General features: G+C 42.0%; 2 protein-coding genes and 1 non-coding gene across 3 annotated transcripts; 2 read left to right on the forward strand and 1 right to left on the reverse strand.

Moving 5' to 3' along the window:
- Positions 1 to 1,263: 1,263 nt before the first annotated feature.
- Positions 1,264 to 1,370, reverse strand: LOC133828288 (small nucleolar RNA R71). Its single transcript, XR_009890916.1, has one exon. It is a non-coding gene; the product is annotated as a small nucleolar RNA R71 (small nucleolar RNA).
- Positions 1,371 to 6,879: 5,509 nt separating this feature from the next.
- LOC133824340 (uncharacterized) lies at positions 6,880 to 7,347 on the forward strand. Its single transcript, XM_062257222.1, has one exon. It carries the CDS (start codon positions 6,880 to 6,882, stop codon positions 7,345 to 7,347), a length of 468 nt encoding a protein of 155 aa, XP_062113206.1.
- Positions 7,348 to 15,024: 7,677 nt separating this feature from the next.
- Positions 15,025 to 24,236, forward strand: LOC133824341 (uncharacterized). The gene is made up of 4 exons (XM_062257223.1): positions 15,025 to 15,061; positions 18,816 to 19,391; positions 19,578 to 19,756; positions 24,201 to 24,236. Exons 1-4 carry the CDS (start codon positions 15,025 to 15,027, stop codon positions 24,234 to 24,236), a joined length of 828 nt encoding a protein of 275 aa, XP_062113207.1.

Below are 24,236 nucleotides of genomic sequence, written 5' to 3' on the forward strand. Positions count from 1 at the left end.
ACATTTATTAAGCTGGATCTAACTTGGAAAAGTAAAACCCAGCTGAACCCATTTAATTGATGCAAGAACTTGCCTAGTTTTAGGTAATTTTGAGTAGTGGAATAGGAATATTTTGCTGCCTTGTATAACTGGAGATTTGGTGCTTGTTGGATTTTTTATAACCTGATTTAATGCAGGAATGTGTTGAGGGGGGTTATAGATGATATACTGTAAGTTTTGGGAAAAACTTGCTGGGCATTTATGAAATCTGTTAACTCTGACATAATTGCTGAACCATTGCTGTAACAACTGGAACGAAACAGAGGGGAATTAACCACCCAGATCCATTTTCTCACATCTGAAATTTACGCAGAATTACTTCATTTGGTCTCTAATTTTTAGTTTAATTAAATTTGAATATTTACATTTAATTCCAGAATTAATCACTCAATTATTCTCTTGAATGGGTTACTTTATTTTAAATTGTTTTTAGTTGATATTGCGTTTATTTAGTTTAAAAGTTCCCGTGGAGACGAACTTTGATACTTTATCACTGTATTACTTGTTTGTGACTGTGTATACTTGCACATATTTTAATCGTTAGAATTTTCACAACAAGTTTTTGGTGCCGTTGCCGGGGACTTTAAAATTAAATTCTGTTTTATCAACTATTTGACAATTTATTTTGGTTGTTTTTAACCTTGTTGGTTCGGGTTGTGCAATCTCAGGTACCTACAGTGTATGAAAAAACAAGACGACTTTGAACTTGCTCCTATTGACCCCGAGATCGAACACACTTTCAGAAAAAGGAGGAAGGCTCAAAAGGCTAACAGCCGAGGCACTATGGCTGAGCATGTTGATGAAGAGGGGGATGGCCAGCAAGTCACTAATCCCATTGTTTTGGCGGATGACAGAGCCAGAGCAATATGGGAATACGCTGCCCCCATGTTTAATGAGCTAAATCCAAGCATTGTGAGGCCAGAAATACAAGCAGCTCAATTCGAGCTCAAGCCAGTGATGTTTCAAATGCTCCAAACCGTGGGGCAGTTCAGCGGGATGCCAACGGAGGATCCTCATCTCCACCTCCGTTCATTTTTGGAGGTGAGCGATTCCTTTAAGCTTCAAGGAGTGAGTGAAGAAGCATTAAGGCTGAAGCTATTTCCATTCTCATTAAGAGACCGAGCTAGATCATGGCTCAACACTTTGCCTCCTGATTCCGTCACAAATTGGAATGATCTTGCTGAAAAGTTTCTGCGCAAATACTTCCCTCCTACCAGAAATGCAAAGTTCAGAAGCGAAATTATGTCTTTTCAGCAGCTTGAAGACGAGTCCACTAGTGATGCGTGGGAAATATTTAAAGAGCTTTTGAGAAAATGTCCACACCACGGTATCCCACATTGTATACAAATGGAGACATTCTACAATGGTCTCAATGCAGCCTCTCGAATAGTATTAGACGCTTCAGCCAATGGAGCCATTCTTTCCAAGTCTTACAACGAAGCATTTGAGATTTTGGAAAGGATAGCCAGTAATAATTATCAATGGTCAAACACTAGAGCTCCTACAAGTAGAAAGGTGGCGGGAGTTCTTGAAGTAGATGCATTAACAGCTTTGACAGCCCAAATGGCCTCCATGACTAATATTCTGAAAAATGTGAGTTTGGGGAACAACATTCAGCCAGCTGCTGCCATTCAAAGTGGAGACATTTCCTGTGTATATTGTGGAGATGGGCACATGTTTGACAATTGCCCTTCTAACCCAGCAGCAGTTTGTTATGTGGGAAACCATAATTTTAACCGAAACAGTGGCCCATACTCAAATTCGTATAACCTAGCTTGGAGGCAGCATCCGAATCTGTCTTGGGGGGGGGGGGGGGTGAAGGAGCAAGTTCCAGCGGCGTACCAGCACAAGGGAAGCAAGCTTATCCACCAGGTTTTTCTCAGCAGCCAAGGGCTCCACAACCGCAACACCCTCAAGGCTCCCAATCTAATTCTTTGGCGAGTCTAATGAGGGAATATATGGCCAAGAATGATGCAGTAATACACAGTCAAGCAGCTTCTCTTCGTAACCTTGAGATGCAGCTAGGACAATTGGCCAACGAATTAAAAACTAGGCCGCAAGGTTCTTTGCCTAGTGACACAGAAAATCCACGGCGAGATGGGAAAGAACACTGTAAGGCTATTCAGCTGAGGAATGGTAAAAATCTGGGAAATTCTGAGGAGGAAATAAAGGGTAGTGGGGAGCCCACTTCAATCCAAACCGAAGGAGAATCGAGTAACAAAACTGCCCAGGAAGTTACTGAAACTGGCCCAGTTGCTACAGCAAAGGGTCAGCAATCTGTTTCAGTAAATTCTGGACCTAAACCGCCCCTTCCATTTCCTCAGAGATTTCGGAAACAGCAACAGGATGGTCAATTCAGGAAGTTTCTGGATGTGTTGAAACAGCTGCATATTAACATCCCCTTGGTCGAAGCACTGGAGCAAATGCCAAATTATGTTAAGTTCTTAAAGGATATCTTGACGAAGAAAAGGAGATTGGGGGAGTTTGAGACTGTAGCTCTTACAGAGGGTTGCAGTGCTATGTTGAAAAGTAAGATCCCTCCTAAGTTGAAAGACCCTGGTAGTTTTACAATTCCATGTTCTATTGGAGGTCGGGATGTTGGAAGAGCATTATGTGATTTGGGCGCGAGCATTACCCTCATGCCAATGTCTATCTTTAAGAAGCTGGGTATTGGTGAAGCACGGCCTACGACTGTTACATTGCAGCTTGCCGATAGATCCATGGCTCATCCCGAGGGCAAAATAGAGGATGTTCTAGTACAAGTTGATAAGTTTATTTTTCCGGCCAACTTTATCATCCTAGACTATGAAGCGGATAGAGAAGTGCCCATTATATTCGGTCGGCCATTTCTTGCTACGGGGCGTACTCTCATTGATGTGCAGGATGGGGAACTTACTATGCGAGTTAATGACCAGCAAGTCACTTTTAGTGTGTTCAAAGCAATGAAGTTTCCTGATGAAGTTGAAGAGTGTTCAAAAATTGATGTGATTGACACTCTAGTAGCTGAAAGACTTAACAAAAGTGTGGAAAAAGCTGCAATGGGTACTCAGATTTTTGAAGACTTTGAGGATTCTAGTAGTGAGGAAGAGCAGATAATTACTTGGGTGGATTCTTATAAACCAGCGAAAAAATTCAACAAAATTTTTGAGGCTTTGAATCTGCCAGAAAAGCACTTCCAGCCACCAAAACTGTCTGTTGAAGAGCCACCCCAGCTAGATTTAAAGTCGCTGCCCAGCCACTTGAAGTATGTGTACTTGGGTGAAAATGACACACTGCCTGTAATAATTTCTTCCTGCCTGGAGCCTATTGCTGAAGAGTCATTGCTGAAGTTACTGAAACAGCACAAGAGGGCTATTGGATGGACAATGGTCGATATTCAAGGAATTAGTCCAGCGTTGTGTATGCACAAGATATTACTGGAATCTGATTGTACTCACTCTGTAGAGCAGCAAAGGAGATTGAATCCCGTGATGAAGGATGTGGTTAGAAAAGAGGTCATCAACTGGCTTGATTATGGCATAATTTACCCGATTTCCGATAGCTCTTGGGTTAGTCCCGTCCAATGTGTTCCTAAGAAGGGAGGTGTCACGGTGGTAACAAATGACAATAATGAACTTATTCCTACTCGCACAGTTACTGGGTGGCGTGTCTGCATGGATTATAGAAAATTGAATAAAGCCACAAGAAAGGACCATTTCCCTTTGCCTTTCATTGACCAAATGTTGGATCGCTTGGCGGGTAAGGAGTTCTTCTGTTTTCTTGACGGTTATTCTGGGTATAATCAGATATCTATAGCACCAGAAGACCAAGAGAAAACTACGTTCACTTGCCCATACGGAACATTTGCTTTTAGGAGGATGCCCTTCGGGTTATGTAACGCACCAGCCGCATTTCAGAGGTCCATGATGGCCATTTTCTCGAATATGGCAGAGAATATTTTGGAAATTTTCATGGACGATTTTTCTGTTTATGGGGACTCGTTTGAAGGCTGTTTGGAGAACTTAGAGAAGGTGTTAAAAAGATGTGAAGAAACCCATTTAGTGCTGAACTGGGAAAAATGCCATTTCATGGTACAAGAGGGCATTGTATTGGGTCACAAGGTGTCTAGAAAGGGGATAGAAGTTGACAAAGTCAAGCTGGAAGTTATTGAGAAATTGCCAGCCCCTACCACAGTTAAAGGCATAAGAAGTTTCCTTTGACATGCTGGTTTTTACAGACGCTTTATTAAAGACTTTTCTAAGGTGTCTAAACCCTTGTGTAGCTTGCTGGAGCAAAACAGGCCATTTGAGTTTACTGCTGAGTGTAAAGAGGCATTTTTAAGATTGAAGACAGCTCTTATTACAGCCCCAGTGATTGTAGCACCTGACTGGTCGTTACCCTTTGAACTCATGTGTGACGCCAGCGATTTCGCCATTGGAACTGTTCTTGGGCAGCGGAAAAACAAGATCTTTCACTCTATTTATTATGCAAGCAAAACGCTAGTTGATGCCCAAATTAACTACACTACTACTGAAAAGGAGCTGCTGGCTGTAGTTTTCGCCTTTGAAAAATTCAGATCATATCTTGTGGGGACCAAAGTCATTGTGTATACTGACCATTCTGCAATCAAGTATTTAATAGCCAAGAAGGACTCTAAACCAAGGCTAATACGTTGGGTTTTGTTGCTGCAAGAGTTCGATTTGGAAATCCGAGACAGAAAAGGGATAGAAAATCAAGTGGCGGACCATTTATCAAGGCTGGAAACTAACACTCACAGCAGCAATTTAGAGGCAGAATTACAAATTCAAGACTCATTTCCTGATGAACATCTGCTGGTTGTGGAGCAAGAACAGGTACCATGGTATGCGGATGTTGTAAACTTTTTAGTTGGGGGTGTACATCCACCTGATTTCACCAAACAACAACTTAAAAAGTTCTTACATGACATCAGATTTTATTTCTGGGATGAGCCGTACCTGTACAAACAGTGTCCAGACCGTATAATGAGGAGATGTGTACCAGAAATTGAAGTTTCCAGCATCTTGGAACACTGTCTGTTATACCCAAAAATTGGAGAATGCATCCTAGGAGGCTAAGGAGAATGCATTCTAGGAGAGCTAAGGGGAGTGGTCTTAGGAGACCCCAAGGAGAAAGTGGTCTTAGGAGACCCCAAGGAGAAAGTGGTCTTAGGAGACCCCAAGGAGGATGTGGTCTTAAGAGACCCCAAGGGTGTGTAGGAGGCAAGCCTCCCAAGGTTTCCTAAGTGTTGGCTCGAACGTGTCCAAGGTAAGTAGCTAAGGAGGGGGAGTCTCATGCAAGAGGATGGAGACTTAGATTTTGATAAGGAAAGCCTATACAATGTTCGATCGGACATGTTTGGGAGATGCTAAAGGAGAATGCCTTCAACTTGTCCAAGGTGAGATGTCATGGAGGAGGTTGCCTCAATGTTGTCCAAGGTGAGGTGCCAAGGAGGTTGCCTCGGACCACCTTGGTCCGAGGAGAAGCCAAGGAGATTGGTTCAAGGAGGAACATGGCATGCTAGAGGAGAGTGCCATGTTAGAGGAGAGAAGTGCATGTCCTACCACCATGCACGTTCAACCCACGAAAACATGTCCTACCACCATGCATGTCCAACCACCATGCACGTCCGACCAACACTTGCATGAGTGGTCAGTAGGAGGTGGATCAACTAGCTAGAGGGGACTAAGTCAAGATTCCTAGAGACAGCTTCAACAACATACGCGGGAATCTCTCATTCTTCCCACAAATGGGGGGTTTGTTACATTTTGAATTTTGAATGTTTAAATGTAATAAATATAATAAAATATCCCTATCAAAAGGGGATATCAGTTGAGGATCCCAGGCCTATAAATAGAGAGCTTATGGGATGAGAGAGGGGGTCTTCTTCTGCTTCTTCTTTCTAGAGAGAGAAAATTGGGACTGGGTATTCTAGAGAGAGAAAGTTGGGTCTGAGTATTCTAGAGAGGGAATTCTTGTATTTTTGCAATTTGTACTGAAGAAACTCAGTTGGCTCAGTCCATCTGATCTTGAGTACAGATATATAAATCACAACTCTAAGTGGATTAGGCTATTACTGACAATCGGGGCTGAACCACTATAAAAATCTCTTGTGTGTTCTTTATTTTCTTTATTATACCGTCTGTGTCGTTTTTATTTCTCTTGAAGGCTTGTCGTATTTGACGTTCTCACGTCGTTGGCTAAAAACGCAGTCAACACTGTCATTTTGCTCCATATGGTGGTCATTTTGGTGGACAACGCACTGCTGCCAAAGTGTTTCAATCAGGTTATTATTTGCCCTCTATATTTAAGGATGCCCATGATTTTGTTCAAAGATGTGATCGATGCCAGCGAGTGGGAAATATCTCAGCAAGGAATGAAATGCCATTAAATTGCATTTTAGAGGTTGAGTTGTTTGACGTATGGGGCATTGATTTTATGGGGCCTTTCCCTCAATCTTTTGGGAACCTCTACATTTTGGTGGCTGTGGATTATGTATCGAAATGGGTGGAGGCAGTGGCTAGTCCAACGAATGATGCCAAAGTGGTAATGAAATTTCTGCATAAAAATGTTTTTACACGATTTGGGATGCCAAGAGCACTAATTAGTGATGAGGGGACGCACTTTGTCAACAAAGTCTTGGCTGCCTTATTAGCTAAGTACAGTGTAAAGCATAAAATAGCCACTGCATATCACCAACAGACCAACGGGCAAGCGGAAATTTCGAACAGATAAATTAAGGGAATTCTTGAAAAAGTGGTGAATCCCAGTAGGAAGGACTGGTCCCAGCGATTAGATGATGCACTCTGGGCTTACCGTACAGCTTTTAAAACTCCTTTAAGCATGTCTCCTTATCACCTAGTTTATGGGAAGGCATGCCATCTTCCCGTGGAGTTGGAACACAAGGCATTTTGGGCATTAAAGAATCTGAATATGGATCTCTCAACTGCTGGAGAGGCCAGGAAATTGCAGCTAAATGAGCTAGATGAGCTGTGTTTATTTTCCTATGAAAATGCAAAGCTGTACAAAGAAAAGACGAAGAAATGGCATGACAGCAGGATCAAGGAAAGAGTATTTGAGAAAAATCAGCAAGTGTTACTGTTTAACTCCAGGTTGAAGCTATTTCCTGGAAAGCTTAAGTCCCGTTGGTCTGGACCATTTACTGTGATGGAAGTGTATCCATTTGGAGCTGTCCTGGTGAAAGATGAAAAATCTGGAAGAGAATTTAAGGTTAATGGGCAGAGGCTGAAATACTACTGGGGTGGGGAGGTCGATAGAGAAAAGACCTCCGTCAGTCTGAAGGATGCTTGAAGGAGAAAGACTATGGGTTGCCCTGCATTTCTTGTATCACACTTGGGCAACCCATGAGTGAAAGAGACCAATTGTAAATAAATAATATATGTAACTAAGTTTGGGGTGTACTACCACTTGAAAAAAAAAAAAAGAAGAAAATAAAGAAAAAGGTCAGCCAGGAGTTGGTAAAACTGGGAATAGGCTGAGTTTAAGGAGTCTAGGCAGAGGCATTATTGTTTTTCTGGGTTGGGGAAGTTGCCCAGTTGATACAGCATTCATTTAGCAATTTGGGGCAGCAAGCATGACGGCACGGTGCTTTGCTGAAGCCTTGCTATATCAAATGGGCCTAAAAAAAAAAGAGACGGAGATTTCGTATCGGGGCTGAGCAAGAGGTCGAATGGTCCGAAGGAAAAACGAAAAAACAAAAAAAATATATAAAAATAATGATTTTGCAATCATTGGGTACACTCCTAGCTGTTCGGACCAACCACTGGGCTTGTCTTTTATTTTTCTCCCTTTGTGGGCCCAACAGGCAGGCCATTATCAATTATGGGGCCCCATTCCAGCACAATATTTTACTGGGCCCCAATAACAAGTCAAATAGGCCCCATTCCCTGGTGTTGACTTCCCATTCCATCGGCCCACCACCATCAAAACCCTACCCTACCAATTCAAGCCATCACTTTCAGCTTCCCCACTACTCAGCCGCCGCCAACTACACCCTCTCCCACTCTACGTATCCCGTCGCCAACCAGCGCCACCACCAACCTCAAAAGCACCTCATCCAACCACCACCATTCCACCAACCCGAGAACCCAGCCACCCCATACACAGAAAAACACGAACCTCCGTCCACATTTGTAACGACCCAAATTTCCTAATAAGGTTTAGGACCTTGATTAGGAGGCCGGGAGGGCCATAATTGATTTATTATATTATTATATGATGATAAAGGCATGCATGGGACTATATACTCTGTTGTGAGGGTATTATGGTAATTTGGCTCATTGAGAGCGTAATTGTGTATTTGTGTGTATATTGGTAGGCTAATGTGGAGACCACATTATTATGTGGATATATATTTGTGATCTGTGACTCGAGACGATCCTAGCGAGCAAAGTGGCGAAAAGTCATGGCGGGGATTTATACCTGGCTCGGGGTGAGCTTAGGGGTATAAATGGGAATTTAGCGAATATACTGGAGTCTATTATGACATTGAGGAATAATATTGATAACTAGTTAGGTATCGGGAATTAAGCGGGAAATATTAGAGACACTCGAGGAATTAACGGAAATTGGGTAAGATGACTAAAATGCCCTTAAGTGGATTAAAGGGTTTAGACTTATTGGGGGAGGGCATACTAGTCATTTAGCTTACAGAAGTTAAATAATACCAGGGCTTTATGTTAGTGGGATTTGTAGAATATTGGAGAAGTCTGAAAAAGAAAGAAAAGGAAGGGAAAAGAAAGAAGGGAAAACAGAGAGGGTTCTCTAAGTCGGTTTATGTTTTCTTCATCAATTTCTTGAGGAGTTCTGGAGAAAAACTCAGAGGGAAGTTAGTTCAAATAAGCCACAAGGTTACTGAGCAAAGGTTGAGGATTTGGCAAGGGTTTAGCAGGATTAGGCCATCACTTGAGGTAAGGTTCTATAATCTCTTCAGTTACTGGTTTGGTTTTGTTTCTGGTTTTTAAGCTATGGTACTTAAGTTGAATTGGATGGAACTCTAGGAATTCAGGCTTAAGACTGAGGAGAGGCAAGCCAAGAAGGTTTAGAGACAGCTTGTGGTCGAAATTCTATCAAAGGTATAAAGCCTAAACTTTAACTTTGTTGTTCAGCTGGATTTGATTGAGTTTTGGAGCTTAGGAGTGGCTATGGTGAATTCTGAGTTTGTGGATGCATGTGCTTAAGGTCTAGATGTTTGGGGTGCTTGGGATGAGTGGAGTATGGTCATGAGGTTGATTTTGAGTTTGGGAAAGAGTTGGAAGAGTTTTGGTTCGAGTTGGTTTGAGAAAAATCGCAGAAGAGAAAAATGGTGCTGGGCTGTCTGTGACTTGCGCTTCAGCGCTAGCCTTTGGGCACTGTAGCGCTAGGCCAAGTTTGCTGAGGGATTTTGGCTTCTGTCTGTAGCGCTGTAGCGCCCTCCCAAGAGCGCTGTAGCGCTACCCTGCCTTCTGAAGGGGATTTTTGGGTTGTTTGCAAGGGTTTTTGACCTAGGGCTTGGGGTTTGGTTCCACCACCTTGTTTGGTGGAACTAGGACTTCCCGGGGGTTCGGGATTGGCCCCGGGGCTAGGTTTTAAACTTGAGGATCTATTATGACTTTGGCCATGATTGTGATTAGGTAAGCGCTAGGGCTCGAGTGGGATCGTGCTGAGGGAGTCGAGGGATCAAAGCTAGTGAATTGAAAGGTAAGAAAGCTGCACCTGATTATGTGGTTAGGTTGGGACTAAGTGTTCCCTATGCTTGTATACATTGTTATGTGAATGTGATTAACCATGTGAACATGATGGGACTAAGAGTTCCCTCAATTTGTATATCATGTCGTGTGATGGTGTTATTATGCCATGGGACATGCGATTACCGGCCTAAGGGTGTCGGAATCAATATTTGCGCACTGGGGCGCGGCTCGGCCACTGGTAGCTGAGGCAGCTTATTTATCACTGAGCTCGGTTAAGCTGGCCGGAGTCAGTGAGTATTACACTGGGGGCGGCCCTAATGAGCCGAAGACAGTGTGTTAAATAGAGGGTGCGACTAAGGGCGCCAACCCTGAATGTTATTTGATGGTTGTGACAATCTATTGGCTATGAATGTGAATATTGTGTTATGAATATAGTTGGTTGACTGTTTGGATGACAAACTGTTATTACTGATTGGATAAATGTTATGAAATATCGAATTCTTAGTTGAGCATTGTAAAATATTAGATAAGTGTTGCTGATCTTGCTATGTTATTATGCTTTCTTGCTGGGCCTTGGCTCACGGGTGCTACATGGTGCAGGTTAAGGCAAGGGTAGGTTGAATCAACCATGAGTTGGAGAGCTCTGGGGGCGAGGTGTACATCGTCAGCTGCTCGGCCGCCACGGTCGAGAAATTGTACAGGAACGGAAACCTAAAATGTATATTTTGCCATTAGAGTGGCTTGAACTATTTGTAACTTCTAGAATTTGTTGTAACTAAGACACATAAACCCTGTTTTGAGTCTCCATGTATTAAACCGTCATTTTTAATGAAAATAGCCTGTTTGTGACCAAAATCTTTTTATTCTTACTCTGATAATGGTATAGAGTTTACACGTTGTCTGAATGACTTAGTTAGCAAGTCTTGCACTATTTTAAACACACAGTGTAACGGTCTTGGTTATCCAGGGCGTTACAACTTGGTATCAGAGTCGTTTGGGTTTATGGGTTCCTGATGATTAGCTGGACATGTACACTCGCCGCCAAAGACAAGCTCGACTCAGGGGTTTGTAGTGAATACATGAAATTTTGTGCGTAAGTACTTGAGTAAAATATGAGTGTATTAATTGGTATGATTAATAGGGAGCATGAGATACTGATAGGGCCTGGCCCTTGACTGCTGTGTGATGATATTAAGGCATGCTGATTAGCATTGCTCCTGCATGTGGATGAATACATGGATAATGATGATATATGGATTGCGGGTTATTACATGTTTAAATTGAACTTATATGCTATACTTGTTTATTGGCATGGAGGGCATAATAGGTATGAACGCATTTAGTGATAAAGAAATTTGATAATTTATGCATAATATTGATGTTTGATATGCTTTATATGTGTTTAATTGTTATGGTTATTTGGATCTGCCTTGAGATGGTTTTGGGTATAAATGTCAGGGCTGAGAAGTTTAGTCGGCGAAGACAGATTGATTCAGGGTGTATGTATTGAGAGTGGTCAATCAGATTCAGTTTTGGTTTTGGTAAGGATAGAAGACGACAATTGGGGGTTGGAATCCTCCACCTGCCCTGGAGGTTCGCAACAGATGTTTGCTGCTATATGAGTCAGGTTGTGAGGTCTGATAGAATGAATTGGATGGATTAAAAAGGCAAGTTACTGAGGAGGAACAGACAAAAATTATTGAATGGAAGTATTATCCTCTAGTTTCGAGGAGGGTTTGGGTTTGTTCAGGAATCAATTAATGAATGGGTGTGGCTAATTCCGTTCTTAGTGATATGAGAAGGATAAACTGGGACAGGGTAGCCGTACTAGGCATTTGTGGTAAAAGAATGTCGAAAGTGGTAAGATAGCGGTAGTATATATTGTTGAGTTTGATGGGTTGGTCGATCTACTTTGGGTTATGATACAAATGGATGTAGCCGAAGATGATCGGTCATTTGTGAGTTAAACACTGAGAAGGCTGTCTGTGTTTGGGCAGTAGAGAGAGGGCCTCATTACTTAAGATAAAAGGAATACAGGTGATGATATTTTTGTTTGTGGAAACTTAGTAAGTGTGGTTACTCAGTGGTCGATAAAATGAGAACCTTTGGTGGTTTTATGGCTCCTGGTTTGGATAGGGAAGATTGGGATATTTTACTCATTTAGAGCCCAGGGTTAGTTCCTCGGAAGTGGCCAGTGGATTGGGTAGCTTTTGCTCAGGTTGGAAAAAAAAAACTGGAAGGACTTGGTGCTGAGTGTCTATTAGGAAGGATTCAGACGAGTATTTGCTGAGGGAAGTTAATGTGTTACATAAGGGACAACCCTGGACAGTCATGAGCATCTCTTAAGGTATATTGATTAGACTGAATGGAAATTAAATTGATCAGTAGGGATGCAAATGAGAATGCAGCTTTTGGGCACGGTTTGGAGCTTGGGTATGGAAGGATCTGGTATCAGGGACGCTATGAGGAATGATATTAGGTTAGCTTGAGGAATTATGGAATCACCTGAAAGGTGTGCGGCTTGTAAGTGTATTGGGCAGAATATTGTGTCGTGGGACTCGTGGATATTGCCTACTAGGGATGAAGAGCTTAAATGCCTCGCTACAAGACCGGATGATGTCTTCAGGAGTTGGTCATCGATCTGGTTATTACTAGATAAGGATCAAGGAGAGAGACATCTCAGGAATTATTACTTGCACCGGGAGGGGTGTGATGTATTAACAGTAAGGGTTCTTAATCGCTTAGTACTTCAATGGCACGGGCAAGTCTGGTTAGCAGAGGATAGAGAAGTGACATGGATGGGTTGCATTCAGATTCAATGGTAATAGGATAAACTACTCCCCAGCTAGAGGTAGAACGTGAACGACTACTATACTGATGATATCACAACTGAAGCAGCAGGGTCAGAGGTAAGGTTTCAGAGGGTCTTAACTTCACTCTTCAAAGGTATTCAAGGTTAAGCTACAGGAAGGGAAGAGATCAGGTACGAAGGGATTTGATTGGAAGCATGCTAAAAACAATGAACATATCAGTTACTACTTGAAGTATCCCCGAAGACAATCATAACTTAAGGATTTTGAGTATGAAGAATTGGTCAAGTATAGGGAACAGTGATGGGTTGTAAGAAAGGAGCAGTAACTCTTGAGTTTAGAAGGGGAGATTCTCGCAGTGATTAGTAGTTGTACCTGGAGTGGGAAATCCGTTGCAGGGGAAAGATTAGAATCTTAGCTAGTATGATGAACACTATTTGAGTTGTATCAGTGGGTTAAGATAGACTGGATTAGTTTGTGGGATTCCAGATGAGTATCCAAGAAATTTGTCAAGGAATACATCTGCGTAAAGAGATGGAATGGTAATAAGACTAGTGTCAGTAATGGAATCAGATCTAAGACACTGTATTGAACGGTTTAACAAGGCAGAGAGAATTAAGGTCTCAATTGTTGAGTAGGATGATATTCTTCAAGGAGGATCTTTGACCTGGTTATTACCAGCTTGAGATCAGGAATAGTTAAGGGTCTTTGATCTGGTTATTACCAGCTAAAGATCGGGGACAGTTAGGGATCTTCGATCTGGTTATTACCAGCAGGAGATCAGAGGGAAGAGGATAGGCAGGAGGTTGCTACTATATTAGATAAGGACACAGAGGATGTTGAGCTATGTGTTGAGGGTTTGTTCAATGCCAAAGTATTCTTGTGAAATAGGTGAAAAGAGTATTCAAAGATTATCTGAATTGGACTCGGAATTGTCTTGATTGGCGGCATAGTGATGTATTTTGATTGGAACCTTGTCAAGGTTAAGGAATGCCTTGGAGGTAGGAGTTTCCTTGGGAAAGCACGATGGTGCATATGTCTGAGCCAAGTAAGGAAACAGGTGGCGCATAAGGTAAGGAAACCTTTCCATGAAGTCAAGAAGTTTTATTGTCAAACGGCAGAGACAAAGTACCACAATACCGTGGCCACCAGGAATTTTTACATGGAGAGGGGTTTGGTAACCGATGCAGCTGGGATTGATGAGCTGCCCGAGTGGGTGCATGCCATGATTCGTGATAGGCACTGGGAGCATTTCTGTGTGCAACCTGAGCCTGCAGTGATGGAGATTGTCCGGGAATTTTATGCCAATTTTCTGTCTCATGAATGGCCAATCGAGGTCATCGTATGGCAGGTCGTGGTACCATTCTCTGCTGTAGTCATTAACAGTCTGTTTGAATTGGAATCAGTTCAGTGCGATTTTACACCTAGCAAAGGGCATGTGACCGATGATGAATTAGAAGAAGTTATGGCCGTAGTAGCTAAACCCGACTCTGTTTGGGATTCAGATGACCAGGGAAATCTGCGTTTTCGGAGGACTGAGCTGGAGCATGATATGAAATGCTTATACTCATTTGTCCAAACAACTCTCTGCCCCACATCGCATGATTCCACCGTGAATCGGGATCGTGCATACATGCTCTTTTGCCTGCAGAGAGGACTACCTGTTGATGTTGGGACCGTATTGGCCCAAGAGATCTTTGACTGTGCGCACCGAGGCAAATGGAAGTTGTTCTTACCTGCCACAGTCACTGCCCTTTGCCGAGACGCTGGAGCTCCCGTTTGGCCCGAGGAGGGGTTGCTGCATCCAAAGGGGCCCGTAAGTTTTGGCCCTTCCCGAGCTCCCAAGGCAACTCGAGCCTCAGACTCCACCTCTGCCTTCGCTTCTGCCTCGGCCAGTGATCCCCTCCTGGAGCATTTTACTCAATTTGAATCGATGCAGAAACAAATGCATCAAAGACAAGAGGAGATGTGCGGCCGCCTGCAAACCTCCTGGCAATACGAGCAGCAACGAGATGGAATTATGGAGCGCACTTTCAAGAAGCTAACTCCGCGAGTTGTTCCCAAGTTTTCACAATTTCCACAGCAGATTCTCGATCCCTGGACTGTGCCATCAGCACCAAACCCGGATGTTCCTCAAGAGGACTCCGAGTGAAGGGGGTTCCCTTTCCTATTAACTATTCTTAGTTTCTGTTCTGTGTTATGTTGTTTTAGTTTTTATGTTCTGTTTAGGTTCTGTTGTTAGTGTTATGTTTCTGTGTTGTCTTGTTGTTGTTTGTGTGTTTTAGTGTGTCATTGAGAGATTTAAAATATATTCCTATGGCCTAGTGTTCTGCTCGATGATGATACTTTCCATTCATTCCATTCATGTTGCTGCCTGGTTTTATATGTTGCCTCTGCTTGTTTAGTTGCTGGATATCATGGATGTTTCCTTTTAGTCTCTCCTCAATAGTATATACTTTTGTTTTCCCACCATACTTTGAATTTTTCAAATGACTGCTGCATATGTAATATTAGCATCTAGAATTGGTTAGTGCATTTCCTTAAAGCGAAATCCTAGCTCGACTTCTCCCTTAGAAATGATTTAGGCCATCTTTGGACGCTTGAGCCTTTCTAGCCTTCCTTATACGCATATTTTTCCCTTAGTCACCTAATTTTTGAGCCGCTTAGCCTATTTTTGTGTTCAACCCGATCATGCATACCCATTACCCCTATAATACACTTTCCATACATGTCCCAACTTAATTGCTCCCACTTGTCAGAAATAGATTTTCATGCTAAGTTTGGGGTGAGTGTGGTGAGTGTAGCTTGTGGCGAGCTAATTCAGGATTACCATTTTAGCCACATTGGGGACAATGTTGGGTTGTAAGTTTGGGGTGGGGAATTAGCTCACAAGGCATACCATTATATACTATCAAGCATATTCTCTTGCTATCTATCATATAATTGTATTATAGTGTTATCTTTCTTGTTTTGAATATGTTTAGTCATTAAAAAAAAAAAAACCAAAACAAAGAAAAAGAAAAAAAAAGAGATAAGAATAAAAATAGCAAGAGAATTATATTACAACAACATGTCTTTGTGAGTAGAAAACGTTTAGGGAAGTAATTCAAGAGAGATAAATCATGAGGGAGAGGCTCGGTTTTTGACAAGTGAGGTGGTTAGGTTTTAAGATAGTTAAAAGACATCCTTTACCATACCCTAGCCCAAGCCTTACATTACAAGCTTAGTAAAGTCCTATTGATCAAGGCGATAAGTTTAGACTACATTAGTGGAGAGGAGTGCACTAATCCAACTTATGGAGCTATAATGAATGTCAAAATCAAAGGGTAGTTGTAGAGAAATTCAAGGTTTTGGTGGGATACACTTGTATAAACTATTGATTAGGTGACTTTGGGGAGATATTAATGATATCCAGTGAGCTGAATGTGAGAAGGGCAGCATATAGGGTTAAGGAAGAAACAATTCACCATTCCATTTAATTCCACTTTTCTGAGAGCAACATGTTCACTAGGCCATTTTGAATCCTTTGGATCTCTCATCTGTTAAGTTGTGTATTGTATTTTGTTTGTTGTGTTATTTTTGTGCCATCATTACTCGAGGACGAGCAATAGGCTAAGTTTGGGGTGTTGATAACTCTACGATTTAGAGTTATTTTTATATCTTTAAACTTGATTTTTGAACCAAACAAAAGAGTAATGAGTTTTTATTTCTTGTGATTGCGTTCAATTTAGTGTATCTGTGTAGTAAGGGACCTTGTGTTCGTATTGTCATATGTTTGAGTGATTTATGTAATTTATTGTATGTGCTAAGCAGGAAAGGAAGCAGAAATAGGTGATCGGGAACTTTGGAATCAAAAAGGGAACAACAAGTTTGAAAAATGCATGTTGTTGTTCTATCATTGCTGTAACGACTACCACGTAGCAATTGGCAGAGCCCAGGAAGGAAACGTGACTAACTTCCAGCTGGATTTAATGAGACATAATAGGCGCTGAGGTGGCCAGAATTTTGTACAACTAAGTCAGCTGGATGGCGTGGCAGAATAGAGGGGCAAGATAGACTTTGACTTTCTAATTAGGGTAAAGCAAGTACCCTAAACGGAGGGGGGCAGCCGAAAAGAAAGGAAGGACCCATTATTGAAGAAAAATCTCATCATTCTGCAGAGAAGTACACAGAGAGAAAAGGGAGGACGAAAATAGAAGAAAGGAGTACCAAAAAGAGGAGAAGAAGGCAGACGCACTAAGGGGGACTTGAGCTCACCAACTCATCTCTCTCTCTAATCTTTCCCTCTCATTTTGTATTAATTTTCTATCTAGTTTTTCTGCTCAAACTCTATGGAACTTCTACTTTCTGGTTATGTGTTTGTAATTTCAGTTATGAACTAAGTTTTTAAGAGATTTGGGTGGTTATGAACCCTTTGTATGAAGTAATATTTTGAATGCATGGTTAGAGTAATTATATCATTGTTCAATTAAATGTGCTGGAATGTTGATTGAATGTTATGTACTGGCCATATTTAACATTTTTTAAGCTGGATCTAACTTGGAAAATTAAAACCCAACTGAACCCATTTAATTGATGCAAGAACTTGCCTAGTTTTAGGTAATTTTGAGTAGTGGAATAGGAATATTTTGTTGCCTTGTATAACTGGAGATTTGGTGCTTGTTGGATTGTTTATAACCTAATTTAATGCATGAATGTGTTGAGGGGGGTTATAGATAATATACTGTATGTTTTGGGAAAAACTTGCTGGGCATTTATGAAATCTGTTAACTCTGACATAATTGCTGAATCATTGCTGTAACAACTGGAACGAAACAGAGGGGAATTAACCAGCCAGATCCATTTTCTCACATCTGAAATTTACGCAGAATTACTTCATTTGGTCTCTAATTTTTAGTTTAATTAAATTTGAATATTTACATTTAATTCCAGAATTAATCACTCAATTATTCTCTTGAATGGGTTACTTTATTTTAAATTGTTTTTAGTTGATATTGCGTTTATTTAGTTTAAAAGTTCCTGTGGAGACGAACTTTGATACTTTATCACTGTATTACTTGTTTGTGACTGTGTATACTTGCGCATATTTTAATCATTAGAATTTTCACAACACTGCTCCTGCAGCAGCAGCAGTAGCAGGAGAAAAAGTAGGAGCACCAGCAGCAACAACAACAAGGCAGCAACAGAATCAGTAGTAGCTGTAGGAGCAGCAGCAGTAGCATAAATAGCAGGAGCAGTAGTAACAGTAGCAATTGTAGTAGTAGTAGCAGCAACAGTAGTAGTAGCAGTACTAATAGAAGCAGCAGCAGCAGTAGTAGGAGCAGCAGCAACATCAGTAGTAGTAGCAGGAGCAGCAGTAGTAGTAGTAGTAGCAGCAGCAATAACAGAAGCAGTAGTAGGAGCAGCAGCGGCAGTAACAGTAGCGGTAGTAGCAGTAGTAGGAGCAGCAGGAGTAGCAGTAGCAGCAGTAGTAGCAGTAGCATTATAAGTAGCAGCAGTGGTAGCAGTAGCAGCAGAAGTAGCAAGATAAGCTGTAGGAGCAGCAGCAGCGACAACAGTAGCAGTAGGAGTGGCAGTTGCAGCAGCAGCAATAGCAGGAGCAACAATAGCAGTAGCAGTAGGAGTAGCAGTAGCAGTAGAAGTAGTAGTGGCAGTAGCAATAGTAGTAGTAGCAGTAGCAGTAGCAGTAGTAGCAGTAGCAGTATAAGTAGCAGCAGTTGTAGCAGTAGCAGCAGAAGTAGCAGGATAAGCTGTAGGAGCAGCAGCAGCGACAACAGTAGCAGTAGGAGTGGCAGTAGCAGCAACAGTAATAGCAGGAGCAACAATAACAGTAGCAGTAGAAGTACTAGTAGCAGTAGGAGCAGTAGTGGCAGTAGCAATAGTAGTAGTAGCAGTAGCAGCAGTAACAGAAGCAGCAGCAGCATCAGCGGTAGCAGTAGTAGTAGCAGAAGCAGCAGTAGTAGCAGTAGCAGTAGCAGCGCAGCAGCAGCAGTAGTAGCAGAAGTAGTTGGAGGAGAAGTTGGAGCAACAGTAGCAGCAGCAGCAGCAGTAGCAGTAGCAATAGGAGTAGCAGTAGAAGCAGTAGTAGGAGCATGAGCAGTAGTAGCAGTAGCATTAGCAGCAGCAGCACCAGGCCCAGCAGCAGCAGCAGCAACAAAAGCAGTAAGAGCAGTGGCAGTTGTATTAGACATAGCTATAGAATATCTGAGGATCGAGATGTGAATTACATTGTGGCTAGCAGCAGCAGCAGAAGCAGTAGCAGCAATTGTAGCAGGAGCAGGAGCAGTAGTAGGAGCAGGAGTAGAAGCAGCAGCAGTACCAGTACCAATAGCAGTAGTAGGAGCAGTAGCAGTAGCAGGAGTAGGAGAAGTAATAGTAGCTGGAGCAGGAGCAGCAGCAGCATTATCAAGAGTAGGAGCAGCAGCAGTAGTTGCTGCAGCAGTAGTTGCTGCAGCAGTAGCTGCAGTAGTAGTACTAGTAGCAGTAGCAATAGCAGGAGCAAGAGCTGCAGCAGCAACAGCAGTAGTAGCGGTAGCCGCAGCAGTTACAGCATTAGTAGTAGCAGAAGCAACAACAGCAGCAGTAGCTCCTGGTCCTACTCCTGCTATTGCTCATGCTGCTGTTGCTCCTGCTGCAGCTAGTGCTGGTGCTGGTGTTGCTGCTAATGCTAATGCTACTTCTTCTCCAGCTACTGTTGTTGCTGCTACTCCTACTCCTGCTGCTACTCCTGCTGCTACTGGTGCTGTTGTTGCTACTAATTTTACAGCTCCTGCTTCTACTATTGCAGCTGGTGCTACTGCTTTTGCTCCTGCTGCTACTCCTCATACTGCTGCTGCTCCTACTGCTGCTAGTGTGGGTTGTTCTGCTGCTACTAATGCTACTGCTACTGCTACTGTTGCTGCTGGTACTTCTGTTGCTGCTACTGCTACTCCTACTGCTACTGCAGTTGCTGCTCCTTCTACTGCTGTTGTTACTACTGCTACTGCTACTGTTGCTGCTGGTACTTCTGTTGCTGCTACTGCTACTCCTACTACTACTGCAGTTGCTGCTCCTTCTACTGCTGTTGTTACTACTGCTACTTCTACTTCTACTGCTGCTGCTACTGATGTTGTTGTCGATGTTGCTGCTGCTGCTGCTGCTACTGCTCCTACTGCTTCTCCTACTAGTTCTGCTATTGCTCTTGCACTTGATATTGCTGCTGCTACTCCTACTCCAGCTACTGTTCTTCTCCTACTCCTGCTACTGCTACTACTACTGCTACTGCTACTACTACTGCTCCTGGTCCTGCTACTCCTACTCCTGCTACTGCTTCTCCTGCTACTACTGCTGATGTTGTTGTTGCTGCTGCTGTTGCTACTGCTGCTACTACTACTACTACTACTACTACTACTACTCCTGCTACTGCTGATGCAGCTACTACTACCGCTTCTGCTACCGCTGCTACTACTACTTGTGTTGTTGCTTCTACTTCTACTGCTTCTACTACTATTGATGTTGCTGCTGCTACTACTGCTGCTGCTGGTACTGCTCTTGTTCATGCTCCTACTCATGCTCTTACTACTGCTATTGCTCATGCACTTGCTGCTGCTGCTACTGCTGCTGCTCCTGCAACTGCTACTTCTACTGCTACTACTACTATTGATGATGTTGCTGCTACTACTGCTGCTGCTGGTACTGCTCTTGTTCATGCTCCTACTCATGCTGCTACTACTGCTATTGCTCATGCACTTGCTGCTACTGCTCCTGCAATTGCTAGTTCTACTGCTGCTGCTGCTATTACTCTTGCTGCTGCTGCTACTTCTGCTGCTACTGCAACTGCTACTACTTCTGCTACTGCTGCTACTACTGCTGCTGCTACTACTATTGATGTTGATGCTGCTATTGCTACTGCGGCTGCTACTTCAACTGCTACTACTGTTGTTGCTGCTACTACTATTGCTGCTACTGCTGCTGCTGCTGCTACTGCTGCTACTACTACTCCTGCTACTGCTACTGCTGCTAATGCTGCTGCTACTGGAGCATCAGCGACCTGCAGGATTATTGCAACCGCTTAGCATACCGGAATGGAAGTGGGACGATATAGCCATGGACTTCGTGACAGGTCTGCCAAAGACGAATAAGGAGCATGATTCCGCTTGGATAGTCATAGATAGACTAACCAAGTCGGCTCATTTTCTGCCTGTTAAGACTTCATATACGGCAAACCAACATGCAGACATCTACATCCAGGAGATTGTACGATTGCATGGAATCCCCAAGACGATAGTGTCAGATAGAGGATCAATATTTACGTCAAGATTTTGGAGAAGCTTACAGCAAGCTATGGGTACTAAGTTAAGCCTCAGTACAGCTTTCCATCCTCAGACAGATGGGCAGTCTGAGCGTACGATTAAGATCTTAGAGGATATACTACGCGCATGTGTACTTGATTTCAGAGGATCATGGAACAAGTACTTACCACTGATCGAGTTCTCATACAACAACAGCTACCAGTCGACGATCGGAATGGCACCTTATGAGTTTCTATATGGAAGAAGGTGCCGGTCACCGTTGCACTGGGACGAGGTAGGAGAAAGGCAGCTTCTAGGGCCCGAAGCTGTTAGACAAGCACAAGAAGCAGTAACGCTTATTAGACAGCGTATGCTTGCTGCTCAACGCCGTCAGAAAAGCTATGCGGATACTAAGCGACGCGATGTGGAGTTCCAAGTTGGAGATCAAGTCTTCCTGAAGATATCTCCTATGAAGGGTGTCAAGCGGTTCGGGAAGATAGGCAAGCTCAGTCCCCGATTCATAGGTCCTTTTGAGATATTGGACAAAGTGGGACCAGTTACGTATAGACTAGCCCTACCGCCGGCACTAGCCGATAGTCACAACGTCTTCCACATCTCGATGTTATGCAAGTATGTGTCAGACCCATCTCATGTCCTCAAGTACGATACCATAGCGCTCCAGAAAGACTTAAGTTATGAGGAACAACCGATTAGCATCCTAGATAGAGGGATGAAGCAGCTGCGGTCCAAGAGCTTTCCTATAGTCAAAGTCCTATGGAGCAATAGTTCTGAATGCGAGGCAACGTGGGAGTTGGAAGAGGACATGCAGAGCCGGTATCCGGAGTTATTTGGTAAGTAAATTTCGAGGACGAAATTCTTTTTAGTAGGGGAGAATTGTAGAGTCCAAGAACTTTACTTAGCTAATTGTTTAGTAGTATTATAGTATGTTTAGTATTATCTTTGTAACTGAGGATTGTTGGTTCAGACCGGAAATTATTTGGACACTCATAGTAGTACTTATAGATTTTCTAAGTTTAACCTATAGTTTAAGAATATTAAGTATAACCTAAGGTTTGATTAATGTGGCTGATATTAAGGATTATATTTATTATATTATAAGGTTTAGACATCAACCAATAGGATTTTAAGCACATGTTATGAATGGTGATTAAGGATTAAGTATTTTTTAGGATTAAATTTAATAAGGAGTAAAGTTTGAATGTTATAGGGTCAGTCAGCAGCTTTGAGTACGTTGAGGGCTTAGTCAAGGCTGTTTACTACATTCAAACTTAGCTAAAAATGTGTAATTTCGTGTTTAAATATTCAGCGTGTGCCGATATATCGCAGCTATAGGGGGCGATATATCGCAGCACGTAGATACGGAAAACACAAAACGATGCACGGTCGCCTTGGGCATACTGGCCCAGGCGATATATCGCCTACAGGGGGCGATATATCGCCTCCTTCAGCATAAATTCAAACTCTTTTGAATTCATTTCCTTTCAGCCATTCAAACTCCGTCAACAGTCCAGCATCTTTTGAACGAGTCTTCAGCCTCTGCTGAACGATTATTCAAATGATTTTCACCTAAAAAGCCATTATTTTTATTCAAGTAAAATCAAGATACTTTCTTTCCCAAACTCTATAAATATGACCTAGTACCCAGCCATTATTCACCATTTGCTCTAAGTTCAGAAGCTGCTAGTGTTAAGTGAGTGTGAGAGTATAAACACCTGGTTTGGGAAAACTATAAGCTTAAACATCATAAGCTTATCAAACACTTTGGGAAGTGAGTTCTATAGTATTTCGGTGGAGGTGTAGATTGGTCTTTCAAGTCTTTGAGGTAACCAAAACTCTAGTTCCTTTCTGTATTATGTTATTTTCTTTCTCATAGTCTTCTACTCAATCTCTAACCTTAATCTTCATTTTGGTTAGGGAATCTAAGTTCTTGAGCACATAAGTTTCGGTAAGCATGTTTCTCAAATGGTTTAGTCTTTCCATCTCTTTCATTTTATCTCCTTTCTTTAGACTCACTCTTTCTTATGGTTTTAGGAGTGTTCCAAAAAGTCCCAACTCAGTCCATTATATCCCGGTAACTTTGGTAAGGAAAATAGGCTAGAATCAATATGTAATGTGCTTATGTTATCTATATGTTTTATGTTATTAAATGTGTTATGATATTTATATATGTTTGTAGGCTTGGGCATATGACCCATATGACTAACAAGACCCCAAATGGGTTATGGGCATATGACCTACTTAGCTAGTAGGACCCCACTAATTCCATGGGCATATGCTTGTTTAGTCTATGGGACCCCAAGTAATAATGGCCATTATAACAAGTGTATGTTATATGTATTATGTTAAGTCTTTATGTTTCTTATGAAATTATGTATATGACTATGTGTTAGATTTTTCCTTGCTGGGCATTAGGCTCATTCCTTTTTGTTTTATGTACAGGAAAATAGCTTTAGAGGCGGTAAGATTCGTGACGCTTAGAGGATGTGTATCGATGGTGAATGGAGTCAAGGGGCCGAGCGTTATTCGATTCGAGGATGTAGTCTCATTTTATATTTTTTTTTAAGGTTTTACATGTATTTTCCGCATTATTATGTAATGTCTTTTATTTTAAATTATGTTTTGTTTTAAAGACAATGGGATCCCAAAATCCTTCTTAGTATTCTGTTTATTTGTAAATAACTCTTATTTTGCAAGTTACTCAATAAATTATGGTATTTTTGTAAAAATGTAAGTTTTATGTATAGATTCGTTAATGGTCCAAATAGTCTAGATTAGTGGGTAGCAACAGCAGTAGCAGTAGCAGTAGCAGCAGCAGCAATAGTAGTAGCAACAGCAACAGCAGTAGCAGTAGCAGTAGCATTAGTAGTAGCAGCAGTAGTATTAGTATCAGGAGCAGTAGCAATAGTAGCAAGAGCAGCAGCAGCAGCTGCAATAGCAGGAGCAACAGAAGCAGGAGCAGTAAAAGTAATAGAAGTAGGAGCAGTAGAAGTAGCTGATGTAGTAGTAGAATATCTCAGCATCGAGATGTGAAATACATTGTGGCTAGCTGTAGTAGCAGTAGTAGTAGCAGCAGCAGCAATAACAATAGTAGCAACAGTTGCAACAGCAGTAGCATTAGCAGTAACAGTAGCAGTGGCAGTAGTAGTAGTAGTAGTAGTAGTTGTAGTAGCAGTAGCAGTAGCGTTTACTATATTTTGTGGTATCATATCTCGCTATTAAACGAAGAATATCATCTAAAGCGTTTACTATGTTTTGTGATAAATTATCAAACTGATTATCTAAACTTTCTTTTACTTCATTTATTAATATATCTATATTATTACTATCTATACCGAGTTGACAGAGTTTATTGGTATATTTTTCTATGTCTCTAGGTACGTTCATATATTCCTGGTATTTTTAGTTTATAA

Source organism: Humulus lupulus, chromosome 3, assembly GCF_963169125.1.
Source record: "Humulus lupulus chromosome 3, drHumLupu1.1, whole genome shotgun sequence".
NCBI lineage: Eukaryota > Viridiplantae > Streptophyta > Magnoliopsida > Rosales > Cannabaceae > Humulus > Humulus lupulus.